This window comes from Carassius gibelio, chromosome A1 (assembly GCF_023724105.1).
Source record: "Carassius gibelio isolate Cgi1373 ecotype wild population from Czech Republic chromosome A1, carGib1.2-hapl.c, whole genome shotgun sequence".
NCBI lineage: Eukaryota > Metazoa > Chordata > Actinopteri > Cypriniformes > Cyprinidae > Carassius > Carassius gibelio.
This window is the reverse complement of record NC_068371.1, coordinates 16,562,906-16,579,005: the sequence shown is the minus strand read 5'-3', so window position 1 is coordinate 16,579,005 and position 16,100 is coordinate 16,562,906. Positions and strand designations below refer to the sequence as shown.

Sequence of the window (16,100 nt, the reverse complement as noted above, 5' to 3'; positions counted from 1 at the left end):
AGGAGTGCTGTGAGGCTACTGGCCCGACAGTGGAAATGCAGCATGATTTCGGCCTCTGTTCTAGAGGTCCGAGGCTATAAGCCCCGCCCGGTTCACTGTAAGCCCTGGGTCGCACTGGCCAGACTGTACATGTACATGAAAGTGTGTACATCTTGTCATTGCTTTAGAGTTTACATAGTCCTGATGGGTCTAATATGAATAGACCCAATCTATTCAAAGATATTGGCAGATAATCACTTTACTTCTACCATACTTTTAACAGACGTTTGTGATTCTGGCTGTTGTCATCCTTTCTTGCATTGTCTTGAACCTTCACTTTGCCAATTATAAGCTTTCAGGGCTTGACATTAACTTGTTTGCTCACTAGCCAATGTGGCTAGTGGTTTTCCAAAATTACTAGCCACACAGCACTTTTACTAGCCACATTTTTGTTGTTGTGAATACACTCTCATATCATACACCAGCCATTCTCGACCTGACTTCCACTTTTCGTTGAAAAGTCTTTTGTTTTCCTTTGTCTCTTCTTCCTTTTTGGTTTCATCGTAAGGTTTTCTCTTGTTTGTTGTCTGCTCACTGGGTTTTGTTACAGCTTTTATATGTCGCCACATAGCTCCACCGGCATCCAACGACGTAACTCCAGCAGGGCAGCATTCTCTTCGTTTCTGTTACTAGCGCGCAAGTGCAAGGCAACACTGTGTGAATTAGTGATGCGAGGGTCGTCTCATTACCCGCGGGTCAGGTTGGGGTGGGTAAATAAATTGTCACTTTATTTGCGGGGCGTGTTGGGGCGGGTCATTAAAAAAAAAATCCATATATGTTGTAGTGTTGGGCAATATGGTAATTTTTCAAATCAGATCAGATCCACGATACACGATATTATCGTGCATGGGTGAAGCAAGAGAGAGACTCTTTGTTCTTGTCATAGCATAACTATTTGGTGTTTTAAACCGCGCAGGTGCCCGGGAGATAGCCTATGGAATTGCCAATAATCGAAAAAAATACATTCAAACATACTGATAAACTAATGCTACATATAAAAATACTGTATTTAAAACAGCTAACTAGCTAGTTTATATATAGTCAGACGCAACTGTCATATCGTGCGTCCTGTGACAAATCTGCCACATCTGCGCATGGAAGTTATCAGTCTAAATGTTCTGCAAAATCAGTCAATGGTGGAAATCACTAGTAGATTTCATTTGAAGTCCAACAGTTTAACACTAATATTTGACATAAACGAACATGTTAAATATAAAGTAGGCTATTCAAAACAGGTAAGACGAGACTGACGCACCACCACAGAAACAAGAATAAGATGCATTCTAAGATAACTCTGGCATTAAACTCAGTTAGTGAGGGCTCGTTTAAAATATTGCACATATATATAGGCCATTCAGATTACTTGTTAAAGTGCAATGAAATACCTTATATCTGCAGACAATGTACGTCTGTTTGTGGATAGAGACTTCACCAGCTACATGCGCAAATCCTCATTTGTGCACGCATGTGTGAAATGCGGTGTTGAAGTGAAACAGTTGGGCAGTTTGATAGCTAAATTATAATAGGCCACCTCATTACCTGCGGGTCAGGTTGGGGTGGGTAAGGAAATTTTACTTTATTTGCAGGTTGGGCCAAATAATGTCCTAAAAGTGGGACCCGCGGGTTAGAAAAAACCCAGACCCGTGTATCACTAGTGTGCATGTAATACACATGGGAGTTGTAGTGTCGTAGTGTCACACTGCAATATGGCTTATTTCAGATGCCTTTTAAAACACTACAATTATTCAACCCGCCAAAGTGGCTAGTTGGAGTCATTGGGCCCTTTTTTAACGATCTGAAACGCAAGTGTCAAAGCGCGAAGCGCAAGTAACTTTGTGGGCGGGTCTCGGCGCTGTTGCTATTTTCCCGGCCGGATAAATGGCTCTTGCGCCAGGCGCAAATCTAAAATGGGTTGGTCTGAAGTAGCTTCATTATTCATAGGTGTGGTTTGGGCGTAACGTGAAATAAACCAATCAGAGCGTCATCCAACATTCCCTCTAAAAGCAGGTGCGCAAGTTCCATTATGGATTGATATTATTATGGCGTATTTACCAGGCGCACGCCAGGAGCGGTTCACAGCCGAGGAGACTGATGTTCTTGTAATAGCAGTGAAAGACAGAGAAGTTGTGTTGTATGGGGATGGGAGAAACCCACCCAAAATAGCGTCATGATTTCCATCATCTCATGTGTTAATATTTTTTTAGTGTAACAATTTATGATTTGCAAAAATAACTGTTGCATCTGTGTAGATTACATGAGCAAAGTGTATGCGAAGTGTTGTGCACGCTATAGATTATGGTCAAGCATGCCCCCCTAAAATAGCATAATGAACAACGCGCAACGCGCCACTGACTTTAGACTAGGTTTTTTCTGGTCAGTGGCGCAATTGTTTAATGGAACAGCAAAATAGCACCAGGGATTGTTTGCGTCAGAACACGCCTCCTTTTTTGCGCTGAACCGCCCAGGGAGCGCAAGTTCATTCACTAGTTTAGCGACGTGCTTCTGTGGAGGGAAAAGTGCGCTTTGAGCGGGTGCAAAATAGGAATGACACATCCGTCGGTGAAAAAAGTCAATTGCGCTGGGTGCAAGATAGGGCCCACTGTGTTACCCGCTATGTGCAAAATCCACCCACTTTTGGCGGGTTGGCAGATGTTAATGTCAAGCCATGTAAGCTATACTGTTATTAGCCTGGATAGCCTACAGTCATTTTGCTACACCATATCCATGTAAAATGCTCTGCAATACATTTTGTCATTTTAGAATAAAGGGTAAGCTCACCCAAAAATGAAAATTAGCCTGTGTTTTATTTACCCTCAAAGCATTCTAGATGTACAGTATTGTTCAAAATAATAGCAGTACAATGTGACTAACCAGAATAATCAAGGTTTTTCGTATATTTTTTTATTGCTACGTGGCAAACAAGTTACCAGTAGGTTCAGTAGATTCTCAGAAAACAAATGAGACCCAGCATTCATGATATGCACGCTCTTAAGGCTGTGCAATTGGGCAATTAGTTGAATTAGTTGAAAGGGATGTGTTCAAAAAAATAGCAGTGTGGCATTCAATCACTGAGGTCATCAATTTTGTGAAGAAACAGGTGTGAATCAGGTGGCCCCTATTTAAGGATGAAGCCAACACTTGTTGAACATGCATTTGAAAGCTGAGGAAATGGGTCGTTCAAGACATTGTTCAGAAGAACAGCGTACTTTGATTAAAAAGTTGATTAGAGAGGGGAAAACCTATAAAGAGGTGCAAAAAATGATAGGCTGTTCAGCTAAAATGATCTCCAATGCCTTAAAATGGAGAGCAAAACCAGAGAGACGTGGAAGAAAACGGAAGACAACCATCAAAATGGATAGAAGAATAACCAGAATGGCAAAGGCTCAGCCAATGATCACCTCCAGGATGATCAAAGACAGTCTGGAGTTACCTGTAAGTACTGTGACAGTTAGAAGACGTCTGTGTGAAGCTAATCTATTTTCAAGAATCCCCCGCAAAGTCCCTCTGTTAAAAAAAAGGCATGTGCAGAAGAGGTTACAATTTGCCAAAGAACACATCAACTGGCCTAAAGAGAAATGGAGGAACATTTTGTGGACTGATGAGAGTAAAATTGTTCTTTTTGGGTCCAAGGGCCACAGGCAGTTTGTGAGACGACCCCCAAACTCTGAATTCAAGCCACAGTACACAGTGAAGACAGTGAAGCATGGAGGTGCAAGCATCATGATATGGGCATGTTTCTCCTACTATGGTGTTGGGCCTATTTATCGCATACCAGGGATCATGGATCAGTTTGCATATGTTAAAATACTTGAAGAGGTCATGTTGCCCTATGCTGAAGAGGACATGCCCTTGAAATGGTTGTTTCAACAAGACAATGACCCAAAACACACTAGTAAACGGGCAAAGTCTTGGTTCCAAACCAACAAAATTAATGTTATGGAGTGGCCAGCCCAATCTCCAGACCTTAATCCAATTGAGAACTTGTGGGGTGATATCAAAAATGCTGTTTCTGAAGCAAAACCAAGAAATGTGAATTAATTGTGGAATGTTGTTAAAGAATCATGGAGTGGAATAACAGCTGAGAGGTGCCACAAGTTGGTTGACTCCATGCCACACAGATGTCAAGCAGTTTTAAAAAACTGTGGTCGTACAACTAAATATTAGTTTAGTGATTCACAGGATTGCTAAATCCCAGAAAAAAAAAATGTTTGTACAAAATAGTTTTGAGTTTGTACAGTCAAAGGTAGACACTGCTATTTTTTTGAACACACCCCTTTCAACTAATTGCCCAATTGCACAGCCTTAAGAGCGTGCATATCATGAATGCTGGGTCTTGTTTGTTTTCTGAGAATCTACTGAACCTACTGGTAACTTGTTTGCCACGTAGCAATAAAAAATATACTAAAAACCTTGATTATTCTGGTTAGTCACATTGTACTGCTATTATTTTGAACAAAACTGTATATGACTTTCTTCTTTCAGACTAATCCAGTCGCAGTTATATTAAAAATTGTCCTGGCTATTCAAAGCTCTGTCATTGCAGTCAACCGGTGTTACAGTCGAACAGTCCACATGTCTTTTATTAAGGATGCGCAGACTTTATTTAACGAATTGTGGACTGTTCAACTGTAACACCGGAGGACACTGCTACACCTGCAGCACTCTCCAATAATTTCCCATTTTCCCACTTCTCACCCCGTTTGACTGGAAGAGGTGGAGGTACTGGTCTGCTCATCTCTAATGATTGGACATTTAATCTTTTATCATCTTTGATATCATCTTTGGGTATCAACAGCTCCTTTGAGTCTCATTCAGTTACTGTTACTTACCCTGTTAAAATACATTTTGTAGTTGTCTATCGACTCCCAGGACCACTAGGTAACTTTTTGGATGAATTAGGTGTACTGCTTTCAAACTTTCCTGAGGATGGTACTCCCCTAGTTATGCTTGGAGATTTCAACATCCAACTAGATAAACCTCTGTATACTGATTTCCACACTCTGCTTGCCTCTTTTGATCTCAACCGAGTGTCAAGACCTGCTACTCACAAATCATACAACCAACTTGACCTTATTTATACACAACACTGCTCTACTGATCATGTACTGGTTACTCCACTGCACATGTCGGATCACTTCCTTCTCACTCTTAACCTCAACATGGTCCCTGACACATCACTTACCCCTCCACATGTTATCTTTTGACGTAACCTATGCTCACTCTCACCCTCCCGGCTATCTGCAATGGTTTCATCTTCACTTCCTTCCCCTAAACTGTTAGCATATTTTGATGCTAACAGTGCTACTGATACTTTCTGCTCCACTCTTACATCTTGTTTAGACACCATTTGCTCCTTGTCTTCCAGGCCAGCCTGTACACCCCTTTTGCCCCTTGGTTATTTGATGTTCTATGCGAACACCATTATAAGCTTAGAGCTGCTGAAAGGGTGTGGCGCAAATCCAAAAATAATAATGACCTTAATGTGTATCAGTCACTCCTATCTTCCTTCTTTGCTAATATCTCCACTGCTAAAATGTCATACTGCCATATCAAAATTAACAATTTATCTAACTGTTGCATGCTTTTTAAAACATTTTCCTCACGTCTTTGTCCTCCTCCTCCCCCTCCTGCTTCATCTAATAGCTGATGACTTTGCCAAGGGGCTGTCTTTCAGAAAGTGTCAAATTATTCATGCCATTGTGAGGATGAGGATTGCTAAAAACCTGCTCAACATCACGTTCAACAAGTCTACAGAAAGTATCCAATGAGGGGTTAAAGATGGGAGGGCAACAAGTACTTGTAGGTTTAAATTTACCTCGTTCCTGTTTGTTGTAAATCTGAGAAGAGGTAGTTGTAGTGTCCTTGTAATAGGTTTTCAGTCTCAGATTGCGAAAAAATTTGAACAGTTCTATTTTGGTGACAAAGGAATCAGCAGGTTTACTAGGGACAAAACTCAAACCCTTATTTAAAAGGCTTACTTCATCTGGGTGTAAGGTGTTGCCTGTAAGGTTGAAAATTGAGAAAGCAAACATATTTGAACATTATTATAAGCTCAGATCTTCAGACTCCTCTGACTCACATTGCTGTATAACTGTCAGGGCTCTCAGTACTGCTCCTGGTGGGTCAGTGTCCTGCAAAGTTTAGCTACCCCAAATAAACACACCTAAGCTAAGCAAGGTCTTCAGGATCAGTAGCAATGTAGCAAACTGTTTGAAGCTGAACTCTGCAGAACATGGTTCTCCAGGATCAGGATATTGTTTATAATAATAATAATAATAAAAAGACTGTATAAAAAGCTTTAATCTATTGTTCGTTCTTTTGTCAAGTGATGTGACAGCGTTGGATAGAGAAATTAATTTACAAGCTTCCTTACAAACGGGTGCATAGTCATCATCATTATCATCATTATTATAATTAATATTTACTCTTACAGTTACTGCATTTCTGGTCTCAAATTGTATCTTTTTACTTCTTACAGTTTATAAATGTGTGAATTTCTGGCATGATGGTTATTTTCTATACACTGAATGTTGTAACAAAGGTAATAAAGAGTATTTATTAATGAACACATGTGATTATTGTGGGTTTAATTTCCTTGATTTTTCTGCTTTGAACAACACTTTATTAATTGGATTAGACAGTTTTTGTGTAATCCAAACTCAATCTGAAATTTTATCCCCAATTATACTACTTTTCCAAATGAGGTGGTCTCCCTTTCCTATTAATCTGTAATTATAATATTGCTAGAAATCCTTACAATTTATCTAACTTTCATAATCATGCATTACTTGCATGGTCATTAGTTTTTAAGCACCCCTCAATGGTATTTCATTTGAAACAATCAAGACATTTTATATAAGAGAAAATCTTTGCTTTTTATTAACTGGTTTGAGAAAGTTTTTTAGTTGTTTCCCAAATAACTCAGAAGGTCTTATTTTAGGTTACAAAGAATTCTTATGTAAATGTAATTTTCCAGTAACTCCAAAAGAATTTCCCGTTGTCATGGACGCTATTCCTAAAGGAGCTGTTATGCTTTTAAGGGACTCATTAGATCAAGTCAAGTCAAGTCACCTTTATGTCACACTGTCAGTCTCTGTTTTCCTGGGTGTTCCCTAGTGAGCTCACTTCTCCTTAGGCACTTCACCATAGGCACTTTAATTCCTCTAGTCTGGTTTGTCATCACAGTAATTGCACTCCAATTAGAATCGCACAGGTGCTGACAATCCTCTGTCATTAGTCTCCCTATGTATAGCTGTCTTTCTCTGTCATCTGTATGGAGTCCTTACCCTATGTGTGAGTTGTGCTCGTCTCCCGAGTTTTCCCGTAACCTTCTTGTTCCTCTGAGTTTCCTATCCGTTTCATCCGGTTCCCTCTTTTGTTTGGTTTGTCTCTCATGACTGTTTATTTTGTATTTTTTCCCTTCTGTAAATAAAACCCATACTTGCAATTGGATCCTGCCCTCACCTTGTGTTTTTCCCAAAACCCACCGTCACACTTTATTTATATAGTGCTTTAAAAAAAATACATTGCGTCAAAGTAACTGAACAACATTCATTAGGAAAACAGTGTCAATAATTCAAAATGATAGTTAAAGGCAGTTCATCATTGAATTCAGTGATGTCATCTCTGTTCAGTTAAATAGTGTCTGTGCATTTATTTTCAATCAAGTCAACGATATCGCTGTAGATGACCCCAACTAAGCAAGCCAGAGGCGACAGCGGCAAGGAACCAAAACTCCATCGGTGACAGAATGGAGAAAAAAACCTTAGGAGAAACCAGGCTCAGTTGGGGAGCCAGTTCTCCTCTGACCAGACGAAACCAGTTCAGATCATCAAGCACTTTATCTTTATATTTAGACCCATTTGAAATGCCAGTAAGAAAACTATACTTTTTGTCACATCCTTCATCACGTAACTATAAGATTAGATCGCTTTTTCAAAAGGAGCTTGTATCAACTCCATGTGGTGTCTTATTGGAGGAATACGACTGATCATATTGATTGGAAAAAAAGAATGGACTCTGTCTTCTGAATATATATAATAACTAACAAGGTTAGAGAAATCTCATTCAAATTATTACACAGATTTTACCCAGCTAAAATGTTTTTGAAAAGGTTTAAATCAGACATGGATACAAACTTTTCTTTTTGTGGATCTTTTGGGATTGTCCACATACACATCTATTTTGGATTGAATTTTCTATGTGTTATCAATCGCAGTGTGCTGCAAGGTTTCTCTCGGCTTTTTAAGGATGTACTGTTTGGCTTCTTTAATATTCAAAAAGACAAAATTATTTAATATTTTATTATTAACCTATTATGACTTCTTGCTAAATTTCATATTCACCTGTAGGGGAATTTACAGTTAAAACCCAAGGACCAGATATGTCGCAATGAAGACCAGGACTCAGAGATGAGTTCAATTAATAATAATAATTTTACTTGAAGAAAATAGTTTGCAATTTCATCAGCAGAAGTCAGCTTCAACACTCTCAAAGGAGTTCGCAGGCCGCTCCCGTACAACTCAAAATCAACCACAGTTATACCCTGACAGAGGATACTAATTGCGTCAATACATAAGTCAACAAAATTCTGATTGTTCCAAAACCTAGATAAACTCTCCAAAGACGTATATCTGATATTAAATTTAAATTAAATTAAATTTATGCATTTAGCAGACGCTTTTATCCAAAGCGACTTACAGTGCATTCAGGCTATCAATTTTTACATATCATGTGTTCCCGGGGAATCGAACCCCCAACCTTGCGCTTGCTTGCTTGCTAGCGCAGTGCTCTACCAGTTGAGCTACAGGAACACTGAAATATATATTTTGATATGATTTATATACTGATATGCTGGACACTGGCAGTTTATCATTTGTCCTGGGACTGTCTGAGCTTCTCCCTGTACAGACAGATACTAACACGCATACACAGAGGACTTATCTAAAATTCAAGGCTTTCCAGCACTGGCGAATGTCTTATCATTACGGTTGGAAACACACACATAATATGTGGACATTAATCTTGAGGTTAAGAAATACAGCCCACATAAGGTTACACATTTCACTCTTGCCATAACTTGATTAATAGTCAAACAAGAAATCATGTAATAATATAATTAATATCAGTATGAATGATATGGCAACTCGGCATCCACTCCTTCAGTCCCCCATTTTAGATCAATGTGGGGTCTAATACCCCACATCTGGTCTAATAAATGAGGTCAGGTGTAGTTGTGATGCATGCTAATAATGCAGCCTGTTGGTCAACTTAAGCAGGTGCATATACTTAAGATCTCTGGTACTGGCTGACATTTCTAGTAATAAAAACATTATTTTGTACAAAATACTTCCCATATACATTCTTACTTCCCATATAAAATTCATCTACTTACTTAATCCCACAATATATGCACTTGCCAGTGTTGGGAAGGTTACTTTGGAAATGTAATAGGTTACAGATTACAAGTTACCCTGTTTAAAATGTAATAGTAGTGTAACTTTTTCAATTACTTTATTAAAGTAATGTAACTAATTACTTTTGAGTACTTTTTGATTACTTTTCTAAATTTGTGAACATTATAATAAATAAAAGCATATATATCAACTCAAATACAGTTATCTAATAAGCATGTGTCATATGCTGTTTAATAAACTCCTGAAACATTGGTGTGTTTTTTTTTTTAAACTGCTGTCTCTTTATATATGATATGATGATAGTTTTCTCAAAATAAGTAAAATGCATGAAGTGACAGAGCAGTTCTAGAAATTATGTGTATGTGCTCGTGTACTCATATATTGAGACGGCAGAGGTTGAAAACACTGCGAGCTTCAGTAGGCCTATGTGTAGTAAATGAAACTGCATGTCTTTGCCATTAATTTACAGGAGGGGCAGACTGGGAAAAAAAATCAGAATGGAAAATTCAAACTCATACAAACAAATTCATGGACAATACTATTTTTTGTATGGACCTGACATAAAAAAGGTTTAAATCTTTAATATGGGGACATGTCAAATAATTAAAAGTTCTCTCCTGAACAGCACCTTCACTTCCATTTTTCTCTTCAGTCTCATTATTTTGCCCCGTTATCCATCTTAATACTCAAGATTGAACAAAACTGTACTTTACAATACAATACTCTACAATACTACAATATATTTATAGAAAAATCCTAATATTGTACACGAGTCATGTTTTTCCCTTACAAAAATTTACCATGCTTTTATTAGCCTATATAATGTCACGGCTCGTAAGAGAGGAGGAAGCAAATGCAGGCAATCAGAAATGGTTTATTGAAAACTAGTCCAGAATGTAGGCAATGGTGATAGAAGGTCTACGGTGGCGTGAAAAGTGCTGGATGGTGAAGTCGGTGGTGAAGGTGAAGACGGTCAATGGATGAAACCAGGAACAGACCGGAACACTCACACGAAGACGACAACACGAACATAATCCAGAACACGAACACGGGAGACGGTAATCCAACTGTATGGCTGAAACATGAATGAGGATCTGACAACAGACAGAGAGATGGGTGAGTATTTATAGCTGAGTGGAGATGAGGATCAGCTGGAGCGAGACAATCAACATACAGGTGACAACAATTAACCAAACGAGCACATGGAGACTACGAGAGTACAAATACAAACACAAAACATGACACGGAGGAAACAATGGATTTCCTACCGTGACAGTACCCCCTCCCCTAGGACGTCACCTGACGTTCCCAGCCTGCCTTACCTGTAGATTGTAATCATCTATAAGGCGATGATCCAGTATGTCCCGAGCAGGAACCCACCTTCTCTCCTCCGGACCGTAACCTTCCCAATCCACCAAGTACTGAAATCCGCGTCCCCTCCGTCTAGAGTCCAGAATACGATTAACCAAATACGTGGTTTCCCCATTAACGATACGAGGCGGGGGGGGAACCGGGGCAGGCGGGTTAAGACGGGAAAAAATCACCGGTTTAATTTTGGATACATGGAACACGGGATGAACCCTCCTGTACGCCGGAGGAAGGCTAAGACGCACTGTTACCGGATTAATGATTTTGGTAACAGAAAACGGGCCAATAAATTTGGGAGCAAGCTTATTCGAAACTGAACGCATAGGAATATTCTGGGTTGAAAGCCACACTCTTTGACCGACGACGTAACGGGGAGGCTTCGACCGGTGGCGATCGGCCTTAGCCTTGGTGCGCGACCTAGCCTGGAGCAGAGCTCTGCGAGCTCTGGTCCAGGTGCGGTGACACCTCTGGACTAGTGCGTGTGCGGAGGGGACCGAAACCTCGGATTCCGTACTGACAAAATTAGGTGGTTGGTACCCTAAACTACACTTAAATGGAGACATGCCCGTAGATGACACTGGCAAAGAATTGTGTGCGTACTCCACAATTGAGAGTTGCTGACACCAGGACGAAGGATTATTGGAAGCCAAACATCGCAAAACCCTTTCGACATCCTGATTGGCTCGCTCGGTTTGACCATTGCTCTGGGGATGGAACCTGGAAGAAAGACTAACAGTCGCTCCTAACAATTTACAGAATTCTCGCCAAAATTTGGACACAAATTGGGGACCCCTGTCAGAAACCACGTCTGTCGGAAGGCCATGTATACGGAAGACGTGGTCAATGACAGCTACCGCTGTTTCTTTGGCTGATGGTAATTTGGGCAAGGGAATGAAATGAGTCTCCTTCGAGAACCGGTCCACTACGGTTAAAATCACCGTATTGCCCTTAGAGGGCGGGAGGGCGGTAATGAAATCTAGCGAAATGTGGGACCAGGGTCTCGAAGGGACAGACAGCGGTAAGAGTAACCCATCTGGAGGTCGATTGGAAGTCTTACCAATAGCGCAAACTGAACAAGCCAAGACGAAGTCGTGGACGTCACGAGCCATACCAGGCCACCAAAATCGTTGCTTGACTAGAAACCTAGTTCTACTAACCCCTGGGTGACAAGCAACACTGGAACAATGACCCCACTGGAGAACGTCTGACCGTAACCCCTCCGGCACAAACAATCGGTTCGGTGGGCAACGAGCCGGGGGCGTTACCCCTTCTAAGGCAGTCAAAACCTTCGATTCGACCTCCCATCTGAGCGCGGAGATAATGATGGTCCCCGGTAAAATGGGCTCGGGAGTAGCAGTACGATCGGAACGCTCAAAAAGACGGGATAAAGCATCGGGTTTGATGTTTTTGGAACCCGGCCGGTAAGAAAGTGTAAAATCGAAACGACCGAAAAACAATGCCCACCGAGCCTGCCTGGAGTTAAGTCTTTTGGCGGTTCTAATGTATTCGAGATTCTTATGGTCCGTCCATACAATGAAAGGTACACCCGACCCTTCAAGCCAGTGACGCCATTCTTCCAGTGCAAGTTTGACTGCCAACAACTCTCGATTGCCAATGTCATAATTAACTTCCGCAGGAGATAAACGGTGAGAATAATACGCGCAAGGATGCACCTTTCCGTCTGAGGATGCGCGCTGGGACAACACTGCTCCTACCCCCACCTCTGACGCGTCGACCTCCACTATGAATTGACGTGAGCGATCAGGGGTGACGAGAATGGGAGCTGAAACAAAGCAGCTTTTCAGTTTGGCAAACGCAGCCTCGGCTGCGTTTGACCACCTGAACGTCAAACTAGGGGAGGTCAAAGCGGTCAGAGGCGCGGCTAGTTGGCTGAAATTGCGAATGAAACGCCGGTAAAAATTGGCGAACCCCAGAAATCTCTGCAGGGCCTTGCGAGACTCTGGGGATGGCCAATCTACCACAGCCTTAACCTTCTCAGGATCCATGCGAACACCCTCAGTCGAAATGATGTGTCCTAGAAAAGAAACAGACTGTGCATGAAAAACGCATTTCTCCGCCTTGACAAACAATCCATTCTCTAGCAACCGCAGAAGCACTCGTCGTACGTGTTGCATGTGTTCCTGGAGAGACGAAGAAAAAATCAATATGTCATCCAGGTAAACATATATGAACAGATCGACCATGTCTCGCAACACGTCATTAACTAGAGCTTGGAAGACTGCTGGCGAGTTCGTTAGCCCGAAGGGCATCACGCAGTACTCAAAATGGCCTCTAGGGGTGTTAAAGGCAGTCTTCCACTCATCCCCCTCCCTGATGCGGACCAAATGATAAGCATTACGTAAGTCCAATTTAGTGAAAACGGACGCTCCCTGCAACCTCTCAAAAGCTGAAGACATAAGCGGCAAAGGATAGGTATTCTTTACCGTTATGTTGTTCAGCCCTCGGTAGTCAATGCAAGGTCGCAAGGATCCGTCCTTCTTTCCCACAAAAAAGAACCCCGCCCCCGCTGGAGAAGAAGAAGGGCGGATGAACCCCGTTGCTAGAGAACTGGATATATATTTTTCCATGGCCGCCGTCTCTGGAATAGACAAAGAATATAACTTGCCCTTAGGCGGAGAAGTACCTGGCAATAACTCTATCGCACAGTCATAGGGACGATGAGGAGGAAGAGAATCAGCCCGAGACTTACTGAACACCTCCTTCAGGTCGTGGTACTCCGCGGGCACGTTAGCCAACTCCACTGCTTCTCCCTGAAACACAGACTCAGAAACATTAACACCAGCAGACAAAAGACAAGACAAATGACACTCCTCGCTCCAGCTAACCACCGATCCGAGGCGCCAATCGATCCTGGGGTTGTGTTTATGGAGCCAGGTGTGACCGAGAACAATGGGAGATTGAGGTGAGTCCGTGATGAAAAATGAAATCTCTTCCGTATGGTTACCAGATGTGATGAGAGAAACAGGTAAAGTGGTCTGTGTGATGACTGGCAGTCAGAGTCCGTTGAGTGCAAAGGGTGCAATGGGGTGTTTGAGGGAGGTGAGAGGAATGTTGAGCTTACTAGCGAACCTGAAGTCCATGAAACTACCCTCGGCCCCAGAATCCAACAAAGCGTGATGATCGAGTGCGTGGGTGGACCACCGTAGACTCACCGGAAGGAGTGTCGATGTAGATGAGGTCTTCCTGGCAGAGATCCCACCCGATAGTAGCCTCCGTTTTACTATCGGGCTTGGTCTTCTTACCGGACAGCGCTGGATGTGATGTTCTTGGCTGCCACAGTATAAACACAGTCCCAGGGATCTCCGCCTGATCCTCTCCTCCCGGGAGAGCCGAGCTCGCCCCACCTGCATGGGTTCAAGATCTCCAGGTGGGCTGACCGCAACCTCTGAGCGCTGACGCTGAGCCTCCGGTCTGGTCGCGAGAACTGCTCTCCCCCTCCGTCTGGCGGCTTGGTCGAGTCGGTTGTCTACTCTGATGGCGAGGTCAATCAGGCCATTGAGAGAAGTGGGGAGCTCAACGGCGCGGATCTCCTGTTGGATGCGGTCAGCCAACCCATGCAGGAAGTGATCCCACTGCGCCTCTTCGTTCCACTTACACTCCGCCGCCAGGGTGCGGAACTCGATAGAATAGTCGGATACGGACCTGTCTTCCTGACATAGGTCCGTGAGAAGTCTAGCCGCCTCCCTCCCGGCGACGGAGCGGTCGAAGACCCGTCTCATCTCCTCCGAAAGGGCGTGGAACGAGGCACAGCAGCTGTCTTGGTTCTCCCACACCGCCGTCCCCCAGAGGGCCGCCCTCCCCATCAGAAGTGACAAGACGAATGCCACCCTCATCTCCTCGGTGGTAAACGTGCGGGGCTGCAGGGCGAAGTGCAGAGAACAATGTGACAGAAATGATCGACAAAACTTTGGCTCACCCGCATATTTCTCAGGGATGGGGAGGTGTGGTTCGGACTGGGAAATCCCCCCGGAGACGATCGGCGGTGTGGGTGGCATGGGAGGCGCAGCGGGTGGCGGTTGTTGTTGTTGTTGAGCCTGGAGAGCGAGCTCGGACACCTTCGTCACCATTGCTTGGAAAGCTCGACCCATCTCATCTATCGCCTTGTCTTGGCAATCCATACGACCAACGGCTCTCTGCAGAAACTCCTCCAGATGAGATGGGGAGCGATCGCCTGCTGCTTCCATGATGGTCAGATCCTACTGTCACGGCTCGTAAGAGAGGAGGAAGCAAATGCAGGCAATCAGAAATGGTTTATTGAAAACTAGTCCAGAATGTAGGCAATGGTGATAGAAGGTCTACGGTGGCGTGAGAAGTGCTGGATGGTGAAGTCGGTGGTGAAGGTGAAGACGGTCAATGGATGAAACCAGGAACAGACCGGAACACTCACACGAAGACGACAACACGAACATAATCCAGAACACGAACACGGGAGACGGTAATCCAACTGTATGGCTGAAACATGAATGAGAATCTGACAACAGACAGAGAGATGGGTGAGTATTTATAGCTGAGTGGAGATGAGGATCAGCTGGAGCGAGACAATCAACATACAGGTGACAACAATCAACCAAACGAGCACATGGAGACTACGAGAGTACAAATACAAACACAAAACATGACACGGAGGAAACAATGGATTTCCTACCGTGACATATAAAAGTACAATAACCTTGTATGGTTTTTTGTTTTGCAAATGGATTCGTATTTATTTTTAAATAAATAAATTTGTAAAATAATTTAAAATTTTTGGTTACCACAGTTAAACAATAGTAACCATTTTCACTGGATTTATAGTAAAATAATAAAATGTTAACTTTCGCAAGGGTTGTGTCAAAAAAGCATCTTTACAGATTAAACTGAACTGAAACCCTGAACAGTAGTTCTGCTTCTCTGTTCCAGCTGTGCGCTTCCACAGTCCACTCTTTTATCTCTCTTTCGCATTGATTACTTGGAGTCTGATCCAAACCGTTTGGCGGAGGCGCGGAGAGCGCGCGAGTCACGACTAACAGATTTATTAGAGATTTAATTATCAAATGGCGGATTCGCAAATGATCGCTTTAGTACATTCGGCAGGCAGTTATACAATAATGATATTAAAATATTGGGACAAGTTGAGGAAGACTGAGGAAGCTGGCAGGCCACCGGGAATTGTCCCGGTTCTCCCGGTGTGCAGTCCGCGCGTGATTTCAACTGACACGCAGAACGTGCAGGAGTCTTATATTGCATTTTGGGGGCTTGATATTCACAGACACCAGT

General features: G+C 42.7%; 1 protein-coding gene and 1 long non-coding RNA gene across 2 annotated transcripts in view; both read right to left on the bottom strand.

The window, feature by feature from the left end:
• LOC128015245 (uncharacterized) overlaps positions 1-16,100 on the bottom strand; it is a 28,575-nt gene that overhangs the window by 9,086 nt on the left and 3,389 nt on the right. The gene's annotated exons all lie outside the window — the stretch shown is intronic.
• LOC128015147 (uncharacterized) lies at positions 10,229-11,572 on the bottom strand. The gene is made up of 2 exons (XM_052598829.1): positions 10,778-11,572; positions 10,229-10,549 (listed from the first exon to the last, which is right to left on the bottom strand). The coding sequence occupies exons 1-2, from the start codon at positions 11,384-11,386 to the stop codon at positions 10,340-10,342; spliced, it is 819 nt and encodes a 272-aa protein (XP_052454789.1). The 5' UTR covers positions 11,387-11,572; the 3' UTR covers positions 10,229-10,339.

Bases quoted from the DNA above. Each gene is read 5' to 3' on its own strand.
- LOC128015147 (XM_052598829.1), bottom strand. From the start codon at position 11,386: ATGTCTCCATTTAAGTGTAGTTTAGGGTACCAACCACCTAATTTTGTC. The intron at 10,550-10,777 runs GTAAGGCAGGCT...GTCTGTTGTCAG, and splicing joins TAGATGATTACAATCTACAG to ATCCTCATTCATGTTTCAGC.